Genomic DNA, 12,251 nt, shown 5'->3' on the forward strand with positions numbered 1-12,251 from the left:
AATATAATGAGACCAGTTAGATAAAGGCTGAATGCTTTGGTCTTTTCCAAATGCCCCCTAGTTCTGTAATGATGACAGTAGCTATAGGGTCTGAGATATCTTAAGTGAGGCCACTCTGGGAGATTCTTCAGTCCTGTGTCATGGTTAAGAAAATAATCAGAAGGGGGAATGAAGCATGAGAGACTATGGACTATGAGAAACAAACTGAGGACTTCATAGGGGAGGGGGTGGGGGAATGGGATAGACTGGTGATGGGTAGTAAGGAGGGCACGTACTGCATGGTGCACTGGGTGTTATACACAATTAATGAATCATCGAACTTTACATCAGAAACCAGGGATGTACTGTATGGTGACTAACATAATAAAAAAAACATTAAAATAAAAAAAAATTGCAGCCCTTCTGTCTGCTCCTTTTCGCTCTTCAGGAGGGATCTCTTGGATGTTATCTTACAGGGCATTGTGAGAAGAGGGCTAGTTTACAAAACCCAAGCAGAAACTCCAGAAAGATGCTGTTTTATCTTGCCACAGAGTAGTATTCATTTTAGGAAGTGATACTTTCATACCACTAAAGGGTTGCATAATGTGAATGGGCCACTGCCACTACCAGTGCGACCCTTCCATTGAGGATAACAATATGTAGCTGCTGATGTCTATCCTTTTGGTACCCAGACCTCCTTGTTCAAATAAAGTAACCTGAATGAAGGATGGGGAGAGATTTATTTAGCTGTTTCTGGGATTACTTCCCTGGATGTTTGTTGTTCCTGTGGTGGGAGATCTTGGGTCCTAGGCATGAACTTTCCAAGGTTGAGAGCCAGATATTTAGAGATGGCAAATGGAGGTCCAAAGGTTTTTCAGAGTAAAGTGACCTAGTTGTCTTATTGTTTCAGCCAGAACTCTGACTTTCTGAAGGATGAAAATGACAAGGATACATTTTAGATCTTGTGGTGGGGTCCTGAGGTCACTCTTGATTAAGAGTGAAGAGAAGGGCCATATGCACCCCAATGTTCATAGCAGCTCTGTCCACAATAGCTAAATCGTGGAAGGAGCCGAGATGCCCTTCAACGGATGACTGGATTAAGAAGATGTGATCCATATATATAATGGAATATTACTCAGCTATCAAAAAGAATGATTTCTCAACATTTGCTGCAACATGGACGGCCCTGGAGGAGATAATGCTAAGTGAAATAAGTCAAGCAGAGAAAGATAATTATCATATGGTTTCACTCATCTATGGAACATAAGAAGTAGGAAGATCGGTAGGAGAAGAAAGGGATAAAGAAAGGGGGGTAATCAGAAGAGGGAATGAAGCATGAGAGACTGCGGACTCTGAGAAACAAACTGAGGGCTCCAGAGGGGAGGGGGGTGGGGGAATGGGATAGGCTGGTGATGGGTAGTAAGGAGGGCACGTATTGCATGGTGCACTGGGTGTTATATGCAACTAACGAATCATGGAAATTTACATCAAAAACCAGGGATGTACTGTATGGTGACTAACATAATATAATAAAAAAAATATTATTATAAAAAAAAAAAGAGTGGAGGCCTTTAACACCCAGTGCACACTGGGTGTTATATGCAAGTAATGAATCATGGAACTTTGCATCAAAAACTAGGGATGTACTGTATTTTGACTAACATAATATAATAAAAAAATATTATTAAAAAAAAAGTGGAGGCCTTTATCTGGGGATGTAATTAAAAGAAGGGACTTCTCTGAAAACATGCCTAAGACACAGATCAAGTGCCATCTCTGCTAGGAGGATTTCTCTAACATCTCCAGCCACAATCATTTTCCCTTCTCAGATATGTTTATATCTACCCTTCATTCGTATTTTACTATGTACTAGTATTGAACTTTTTACTAACTGCATGATCTGTCTCTTCAACCATATGGTAAGCTCATTTTGAACCAAGACAATGTTTTAAATGTCTTTCAAATCTCTCACTGTGCCCCTGCAGTGGTAGGGCCCTTTTAGGAATTTAATAAATGTTTGCTTCCCAAGGTGAAGAGAAATCTAGTTCTGAGACCTGCCCATGTCAAGACTAGTTTCTTTCAGAATATCGATTCTTCTTTCTCTCCATTGGCTATGGCATAGGTTTCAGTTGGCCTTGTTTGTGTTTACTTGCACTTCCAAACTTCCATTGTTTCTTTCTCTTCCTGTTCCCTGTGGAGTGTTTAAAGAACAATTTCCATGGTATTTAGTGTATGTGTACATTCACAACATGAATGAATATGGGAAATAAATCTCTGTATTTGACCTTATAATATGGAGAAGCCAAGTAGGAAATCTAATTTCATCTGTTAAAGTTAAATACAGGCTGTTGCCAGTTTCCTTTAGATAAATCTGCTACAAAAGACCAGGGATGGTATCTGGTCCTTACCTGGACTAGGATCCAAATGATGATTAACTTCTGACCAGGCTTACAATGGAAATGGACCATCTGTAAACATTTATGTTGGGTAGAGACCCAAAGATGAATGACCCACAGTGGGAGTGAGAGACTAGCCCAGAATTTACTTGACATTTATGAAGAGTGGACAGTGTTTCCTGACACTTTGTGGGGTTGTTTTGGCAAATGTGACATAGATGAGGCCTTTTTCCCCCTTCCTAGACACCTTGCTTGCACTTTGGGTAGTGCCTGCCAAGTGGACAGCAGGGCCTGGGCTGTGGCTTAGCTAGACTTGGATACCTGATGGGTGGGGCTCTAGCATACCTTTCTACTTGGAAAATTAAAGAGAAATTTTAAAATAAAAAATATTAAGTTGTCTAGCCATAAACACAAGGAAAACTATGCATATCATAAATAATTATAACAAGATAAAAAGTAAAGCAACTAAGTTTAGTTTAGTATTCTCATCATATTCAAGTATTCTTAATTGCTATATTTATGTCAGAATTTAAGACTTACATGGGACATTCAGTATTATCTAGGAATAGAACAGAAGTCTGAAAGAGTAAGCCGTACGACAAAATGTTAACAGTGGTTATCTCTAGACAGTGGGATTATTTTTGTTTATCAGCATTTTCTGTTTTTTTTTCTATTTTTATTACATTATTTATATAATAAAAAATAATTCTCACAGTTGATACTCAAATATTGTTCCTGACAGTAAAGATATCTATTATTGCATTAAATAGCACTTTTACTAAAAGGGAAAAAGTTTTGTAGTTGAATCCTTTTTCTTTAACAATGGATATATAGATCAAGAGAAATAAGTAATATTTAATATTTAAATGAAATACATCATAGAATTTAAAGCCATTTTTTCATAAATATTCCTTTAGATACATTAAAAACTGATAAGAATTTCTTTTCTGTGTGAAATCTTACTTTATAATGGCAACTTCATTTTATAATAGAAAAAAGTGTGGGTCAGAGTTACACATTTCCAGTTATAAAATGAGTAATAATGGTGATGTAATTGACAGCATGGTGACTGCAGTTAATAATACTGTATCGCATATTTGAAAGCAGCTAGGAGAGTGGATCATGAAAGTTCTTACCGTGATAAAAGAAATTGGTAGCAACATGTATGCTGATGTATGTTAACGACTTGTGATCATTTTGAATATATGTAAATACCAGATCGAATCATTATATTTTATATCTGAAACTAATATAGTGTTATGTCCAATATACCACAATAGAAAAAAAAGAGAAGCCAGGAAAAAAATAAATATGAAGACTTCCTGTGGAAAAGTATTAAGGGCCAAGAACTTAACATATTTTGTTGGATACGTAACTTCCTGTAAATGACATGATTTTCATATTTATAGGTGGGAAATAATCCCTAGGCTCTAGCAAAAACCTTCAAAATATGAAGAGTTTTAATGATTTATCACTTTAATGGTTTGTGAAGGGCTTTTTTAAAAATAAATTTTTAGTAGGATAGAAAGTAAATTTTTTCAAAAGTTATCTATGTGAAGTTGGGAAGTATTAACTATGGTTTCTGTGTTCAGGTGTCTATTTTCCCAAATAAGTACATAGCTCTTTTTAAAATAGGTGGGGTATCAGAAAGAAAGATGACTGAGTAGTCCTTATACAGAAAAGTGGAAAAAATAAAGTGTAATACAAGAAAAACTTTCATTTAATTAGTGCTCACTTTGTTCCAAACATTGTTCTAAAGGCCTTACATATATTAGAACAGCTAATCTTCGCAAAAACCCAATGAGTTTTAGGTGCTTTTTAAAAATCTCCATTTCATAGGTAAGGAAACTGAGGTAAGGTTACTTGCCCAAGGAGCCAGGCTTTGAACCTAGAAAGTTCCAAAACATGTGTTCTTAATGATTAAACTATGGGTAGCTGTTTAGAGGAAGAGAAATCATTTTAAGCACTTTCCCAACTCCAGGCTCCATTAAGTTATATATTTTACACAAATGCTCTCTCTTTAAATAACAAACTCCAGCCCTATTTTCCTATACGATTACCACAAGTTTGGAGAGAGGACGGGTCAATAGATCCATAAATGGTATTAACCCAGCATCAACCTTTGGAAACAAACCATAAGAGACTTTTTTTTTTTTTAAGATTTTATTAATTTATTTGACAGAGAGCACAAGCAGGGGGAGTGACAGGCACAGGGACAAGGAGAAGCAGGCTCCCCATTGAGCAGAGAGCCTGACACTGGGCTCAATTCCAGGGCTCGGAGATCATGAACTGAGCTGAAGGCAGATGCTTAACTGACTGAGCCACCCAGGCGCCCCCATAAGAGACTCTTAACTATAGGAAACAAACTGAGGGTTGCCGGAAGGGAGGTCGGTGGGGGGGTGGGGTAACTGGGTGATGGGCATTAAGGAGGGCACGTGATGTAGTGAGCACTGGGTGAGCAACTGATCAATCACTGAACTCTACCTCTGAAACTAGTAATATCCTATATGTTAATTAATTGAATTTCAGTAAAATAAAATTTTTAAAAAAGTGTAAGTACAACACTGGATTATTTTTTAAGTTTTTAATTCCAGTTAGTTGACACACAGTGTTATATTAGTTTCAGGTGTACAATATAGTGATTCATCAACTCCATACATCACTATTCTGGGTTATTATTTAGTTTTAAAGATTTTTAAAGTTTTCTTTAAGTAATCTCCATACCTAGTGTGAGGCTTGAACTCATGACCCCGAGATCTAGAGTTGTATGCTCTTCTGACTGAGCCTTGGGTTATTTTTTTTTTTTAAACATTGTTCTTTTTTCTAAGATTTTGTTTATTTGTCAGAGAGAGAGAGAGAGAGAGAGAGAGCGCACGCACAAACAGGGGGAGTTGCAGGCAGAGGGAGAAGCAGGCTTCCTGCCAAGCAAGGATCCTGATGCGGGACTCGATCCTGGGATCATGACCTGAGCCGAAGGCAGCTGCTTAACTGACTGAGCCACCCAGGTGTCCCACCTTGGGTTGTTTTTAATCTAAAAATATTATAAAGTGTTTCAGACAGATATGACTGTAAATTCCCTATAATTTCTTAAGAATCAGTTTCAGAAAAAAGAATGCTAGGGAAAATTTATTCATTCATATATATATTTTAAAGTGCTTACTGTATGCTCTGTGCAAGTCTAGACATTGTAAGTTTTTAAATGATATGGTCTCTCAATCTGAGGACTACAGTGACGTGCTTTCTACTTTCGTTGTGACAGGTTTTCCAGGATTTGGGGACCGAAGTACTGTCTGGAGCAGCTAAAGGCTACAACATATGCCTTTTTGCCTATGGACAGACAGGCTCAGGAAAGACATACACCATGCTGGGGACCCCAGTGAGTATTGGTATTGGATATGATCTCTTTCTATTGCCACAGCAAGCCTGAATCTCACACTGTCCTTGTTACTGAGAGAAAGAATGCAAATTTAGTAGTCAACTGTAATAGGATTTAATGGGCTCTCTTCTGGATTAAGAATGGATTTCTCAGCCCTTTAATTGAAAGGTGAACTTTGAATAATTAGCTCCTCTTTATTAAACCCTGAAGAACCTTAGAATTATACAGCTCCCTTTGATGAAGCTGACCTTGTCAGTCCTTCTGAATTTCTCATATCATTTCCAAGTTCATCACGTGAAGCTTTTTAACACCTTTGGTGTGGACAAGCCCCAGACTGAATCTGAAGTGTTGCTTAGGGCTGTACAGAAATGGGGCTATGTTTGTTAGATCTGAGCATTGGAAAGAAGCAGGAGAACCAGCTACTGGATGGAGGTTTAAAAAGTGTGAAGGATTATGAGAGCCTTACTTTGTCCTGGAACATTGGGAGGGTAGCGGGCCTTAAGCATACCTCTTTGTTTTAGGTTTAGAAGTATCTGGGTGAGTTGAACGGTGTGGCAGGTGACAAATAACACAACACAGGGACATTCTCTGGGACACTTTGCCTCCCGAAAGATTATCCCTGCTACCTTGTGCTCAGCTCATTGCTTACTGTGTCCTTGTTTAGCGTGATTTTATATATTTGAAATTAAAAGAAGAAAATGCCCACTAAACCAGGGTATACAACCTTTAACGTATGTACAAGTTAGTAGTGGACCCAAGATGAAAAAAGAAGCTACTTTTCCCTAAATGTGTATTTTAAACACCCAGTCTCCTGTGTATATAGGGAATGAAAGGTTCTGGGAGGGACCGCAGTGGTAAATAGGTTTATCCAAGAAGGATATAACCTTTATTGTGTGAAAGCAGGTATCTGGGTTTGTTATCTTCTCCTCTTTTCCTTTTTATGGTGATGATCTGCCTCTCAGCTGGTACTTTCGTCCCATGAGTGTCTCCTGAGAGCCACGCGAATAGTCTTCTATATACCACCAGTGAAACTGCCTAAAGTGAAGAGGCTAGTGCAGGGAGCCCATGTGCCCGTCCACTACCACCTTGGTTTCTGGGTGTTGCGGGAGAGTTTCACTGTGAGTGAACAGTAATGCTTTCATTTCTTCTGTTCTCCAGGCCTCTGTTGGGCTGACGCCACGGATATGTGAGGTATAAACTCTATTTTGACTAGATTCTCTCCGAGTAGATCTTTGTACACTCCCTTCAGTGAAACTCCAACCCTCTGGTTTGTGCAGGGTCTCTTCATCAGGGAGGAGGACTCTGCCCCACTGCCTTCCTCTTGTAGGATAAAAGTAAGGTAAGAACATTTCAGGCTCTGGGACCTAAAATATTTCTGTTTCCACTCCAAATTCTGGCATGTTCAGCTGTCCTGTCTTTGCTTCAAGAGTAATCCAGAGGAATAGAGGAAAGCTACAGTAGAAATATTTTGCAGTATAGGGAGATGAGAAACATACTTAGATATCTGGGTTGTAGGAAACTTAATTCCTATCCCTAGGCTTAACAAAGAGTTGTTTCCTATGGTCCAGCTTGCCCTGGCTGTCTGGTTTCCTTTTCTGTAATAATTTTTTATTATGTTAGTCACCATACAGTATATCCTTAGTTTTTGATGTAATGTTCCATGACTCATTATTTGCGTATAACACCCAGTGCACCATGCAATATGTGCCCTCCTTAATACCCATCACCGGCCTATCCCAGTCCCCCACCCTCCTCCCCTCTGAAGCCCTCAGTTTGTTTCCCAGAGTCCATAGTCTCTCATAGTTCATTCCCCCTTCTGTTTACCCCCCCTTTATTCTTCCCTTCCTCCTCCTACTGATCTTCCTGCTATTTCTTATGTTCCATAAATGAGTGAAACCATATGATAATTATCTTTCTCTGCTTGACTTATTTCACTTAGCATAATCTCCTCCAGTCCCGTCCATGTTGCTGCAAATGTTGAGTAATCGTTCTTTCTGAGGGCTGAGTAATATTCCATTGTATATATGGACCACATCTTCTTTTTTTTTTTTTTTTAAAGACTTTATTTATTTATTCGACAGAGATAGAGACAGCCAGTGAGAGAGGGAACACAAGCAGGGGGAGTGGGAGAGGAAGAAGCAGGCTCATAGCAGAAGAGCCTGATATGGGGCTCGATCCCATAACGCCAGGATCACGCCCTGAGCTGAAGGCAGGCGCTTAACCGCTGTGCCACCCAGGCGCCCCTGGACCACATCTTCTTAATCCAGTCATCTGTTGAAGGGCATCTTGGCTCCTTCCACAATTTAGCTATTGTGGACAGTGCTGCTATGAACATTGGGGTGCATATGGCCCTTCTCTTCACTACGTCTGTATCTTTGGGGTAAAAACCCAGTTTCCTTTTCTTCACTTTCTTTACAGTTTAATACTACCTTTTGGAATTTCTCTTCTAGCTCCTGCTGGGTTGTTCTTTGGTTCAGTAGTTCCTAAACTCTAGTTCTGAGACAGTGCTGGCTACTCCAATATGAAGTTTTAACCAGTCTGTAGCGAAAATGTTGGTGCACGGTTACCCATTGCCCAATTACCATTAATTTTCTGTATTCTGTTTTTTTGGGGTTTAGTGTCCTTTTTAAAAAACATGAGATGTAATTCACATACCATAAAATTCACACTTTTGAAGTATATGGTTCAGTGATTTTTTTTTTTTTTTAAGATTTCATTTATTTATTTGACAGAGACAGTCAGCAAGAGAGGGAATACAAGCAGGGGGAGTGGGAGAGGAAGAAGCAGGCTCCCATCAGAGGAGCCCGATGTGGGGCTCGATCCCAGGACCCTGGGATCACGCCCTGAGCCGAAGGCAGACGCTTAACGACTGAGCCACCCAGGCGCCCCCAGTGATCTTTTTTTATATTTACAAGGTTGTCCAATCATCTTTACTATCTAATTCCAGAACATTTTCATCACCCCCCAAAAATAAATGCCCTTTTAAAAAATTAAATGATAGTAAACAGTATTTATACATTTTTTAAGTTTGCAAAGTAAAAATTTGTAGGCCTGTATATGTGTGTGTGTGTGTGTGTGTGTGTGTATGTGTAAACATGTACATATATATTAAATGTTCTTTGTCCATGAAATCTGGGAGCCACTATTCTGAGAGGCATCTGGGCATCCTGTGTTCGAATTTGAGAAAGAAGGAGAAACAATTTATAAGAAGAGTGTGCACAGAGTTTGTCTGAGCAGGAGGCTTTTTTTTATGGCCTCTGGCTTCATAGGCAAACATCTGTGTTCTGATGAGGAAGACTTCTGTGAAAAGTTTGTTTTCTTATTTAACAAAATCTTTGCTGCTTTTAATTAAGAATTGTAGCTATGTTATTATTTTAAAAAGGAATAAAATACCAGCAGGTATAAGATAGACCATATCTTAAACAGAATCCCAGTGTATAAAACAGGTAAAATGAGAACTGTCCTACTTAAATTAGGGGTAGAGACCAGAATCTTTTTCATTTAGCTCTCCTCATTGCTTAGCAGTGGCCCTAAAGATGCCTTCACAGAAAAAACCAGTTAGAGCTCAAAGATCATGTTTGAAAAATCACTTAAGAAACAAGCCTGTAGGGGCGCCTGGGTGGCGCAGTCGTTAAGCGTCTGCCTTTGGCTTAGGGCGTGATCCCAGAGTCCTGGGATCGAGCGCCACATGAGGCTACTCCGCTGGGAGCCTGCTTCTTCCTCTCCCACTCCCCCTGCTTGTGTTCCCTCTCTCGCTGGCTGTCTCTCTGTCAAATAAATAAATAAATAATCTTAAAAAAAAATGCCTTTAAAAAAAGAAAGAAAGAAACAAGCCTGTAAACTCTGTGCTCTGGTGGCCTGATCAAGGTATAGGCTGGTGACAGCATACCCCAAAACCATGCTGAAATAGCCTCTTGAAGGCTAAATTTGAATCAGGACTGACATTGTAAACCTACAACTGTGAAGTGATGACAGCTAATGTGGCAACACAATTGTGCACACGTAGAAAGAGACTCAAGGGGGACCCCTGGCATGGTCAAGGTCTTAGAGTATCAGAGGTAGAACTAGATCAAGAATTACGGCCTTCTGGTTCTTGGCTTAGTGTTTTCTCCACTTTTTTCCCAAATCTAACTATGTTGCCTTTTTTCAAAATGTAATTTTGAGAAGATGTCACCATTTTCCAAAATCTGATTATGTGCCTTGTTCTTCACGCCTCTAGTTTCCTGGAAATCTATAATGAACGAGTACGGGATCTGCTGAAGCAATCTGATCAAAAAAAGTCCTACACTCTGCGTGTCAGAGAGCATCCAGAGATGGGGCCCTATGTACAAGGTGAGCCACTGTGGTCTTGGAGGTCTGAGACCAAACTGAATTCTGGGAAGCTTTCCAAATGGTCACTGATTCATTTAACAAATGTATAATGAAACTTGCTATGTTCCACCTACTGTATTAGATGTTGGATAAGTAACAATAAATGGAAAAGACAGTCCTGCCCTCATAGGCAGGCTTATAGTCTTGTGGGGGTGAGGCAGAAAATAAACACTTAATTACAAGTTGTGATAAAGACTAATAAATAATTAGATCTTGTGATAGAAAAGAACAGTGGGCAGTGTAGATAGTCCATCTGCATGGCATGGTCAGGAAATGCTTTGAGGAGATTCAGGAACCAATGATGTGAAGAATGGTGTAGTGAGGGGAAGAGTGATTCTGGTAGAAGGAGCAGCATGAGCAAGAGCCCTAAGGACTGGGTGGTTTCAAGGAGGCCAGTGTGTCTAAAGCATGGAGAATGAGGGGGGAAGTGGCATGAAATAAGGTGGGGTCTGTGGTCTGAGTCTCAGGTCAGCTCATCTCCTTTTCAGGGTAGTTCCTCTCACTGGTGGCAAAAGGGAGATGAGGAGATGTCACACATGGCACGGGTCTGAGCTGCTTCCTTATTAAGTGCTGATATTTGGTGTTTGGTACCATCATCTTATTCTGTTAGGCTAGGTCTTACTATTAAGTAGGAACGGTTGTGTTCTTTTGTGGAGGAAGTTTTTACCCTTTCAGGCCACTTATAAAAAGCAACACATGAATTTTATGCTTCTGTTCCTTCAGAAATATGCTAATTTAAATCCTGACAAAGCAAGGGACATGCAAGATCAAGAGCGGGTCTCTTCTTTATCAGGGCATGGCTTATGGAGTGTGCCAGTCACTGATTCTGCCACCTGTGTTTTTCCTCAAATGTTCCATCATAAACAGCAGCCTGGAAACAAAACAAAACAAAAACCATTTGCTTTGCTGGGAGCCAGTGGAGTTTACTTCATAAAACTCTGTGAATGTACATTTCTGTGTAAAGCAGTACTTTGAGGGCAGACCAGGAGTTGATGGAGTAGTGTCAAAATTTCTTACCTTTGTATTTTATTTTAATGTGTCTGTGTGTGTGTGTGTGGTAGGGGCAGTAACTAGAGGAGACCTCAGATGTAGTCCAAGTGTCCCCATTGCACAGAAGCTAAAATGAAGCTGCAAGAAGTTACAGGGTGTTCCCAAAGTCACACAGCTAGTTGGAGCAGGGTTGGAACTGGGAACCTTGCCTAGGATAGGAAGAGATGAGTGGGATAGAATCCTGTACATCAAGGAGACCTGTGATTGTAGATTCTTTGATCAGCATAGTACTTGAAACCCAGAGAAGGTAGGAACTTATAAAAGGTCATTGAGCTTGGGTCATATACCTAAGGCCAGTGACAGGAACTAGACTGAAATCTCAGGGCTCTTTTGGACCTTCATAGAGTGAACCCTTGTCGGGGAGGAAGATGGTTGGTAGGAAATAATTCTACCCAGCAAAAGGTCTCTTAGGTCCTTTGGGTTACACATTTTTGAAAGTTGGTCTGGAATTTCTCAAATCATGACAAATATAGGTCAATAGTCCCCCCATTTCTTAGTGAAGGAGCTTGAACTCTAGTATAGTGCCATCAGTGGAAGCCAAGAACCAGAATAGTCACATTGAACTATTATTTCTATTACTACCTTCTGATGGCATTGCAGCAAACTTTTTAAAAAAGATTTTATTTATTTATTTGAGAGAGAGAGCGAGCATGCACGTGTGCAAACAGAGGGAAGGACAGAGGGAGAGGGAAAGAATCTCAAGCAGACTGCCTGCTGAGCGTGGAGCCCGACACAGGGCTTGATCTCACAACCCTGAGATCATGTCCTGAGCTTAAGTCAGGAGTCAGATGCTTAACTGACTGAGCCACGCAAGCACCTGACAGCAAACTTTTAGTTTTTTTAATGTTTGCTTTTTCATTCATTTATTTATATTATCTGCCCGCCTGCCTGTATCTGTGTCTATGTATCTCTATCTTCGGGCTCATATATTCTGTGAATATAATTCCCAAGTGGAAAGTGGTTTCTGCTTGAAACCAATTCTACGGGCATTTATTGGATACCTGCTAGATACTTATACTATTCAGAGTGTCACAGGAAATAATGAAGACATAAGAACTTAGAGTTCTAGTTCAGAATTG

The 12,251-nt window shown here is 39.8% G+C and overlaps 1 protein-coding gene across 6 annotated transcripts in view; it reads left to right on the forward strand.

The window, feature by feature from the left end:
• Positions 1 to 12,251, forward strand: part of STARD9 (StAR related lipid transfer domain containing 9) — a 123,855-nt gene that overhangs the window by 45,595 nt on the left and 66,009 nt on the right. For all 6 annotated transcript variants that reach the window (XR_006775218.2, XR_006775219.2, XR_006775222.2 and 3 more), the window contains 4 exons: positions 5,635 to 5,751; positions 6,910 to 6,942; positions 7,029 to 7,090; positions 9,971 to 10,083. Coding sequence is in view for 3 of the 6 variants with exons in the window: in XM_045771576.2 (XP_045627532.2) it covers positions 5,635 to 5,751; positions 6,910 to 6,942; positions 7,029 to 7,090; positions 9,971 to 10,083 (325 nt within the window). In the remaining 3 variants the exon portion in view is untranslated. The remainder of the gene's footprint in view (positions 1 to 5,634; positions 5,752 to 6,909; positions 6,943 to 7,028; positions 7,091 to 9,970; positions 10,084 to 12,251) is intronic.

This window comes from Ursus americanus, chromosome 36 (assembly GCF_024610735.1).
Source record: "Ursus americanus isolate L20-20 chromosome 36, mUrsAme1.1.p, whole genome shotgun sequence".
Lineage (NCBI taxonomy): Eukaryota > Metazoa > Chordata > Mammalia > Carnivora > Ursidae > Ursus > Ursus americanus.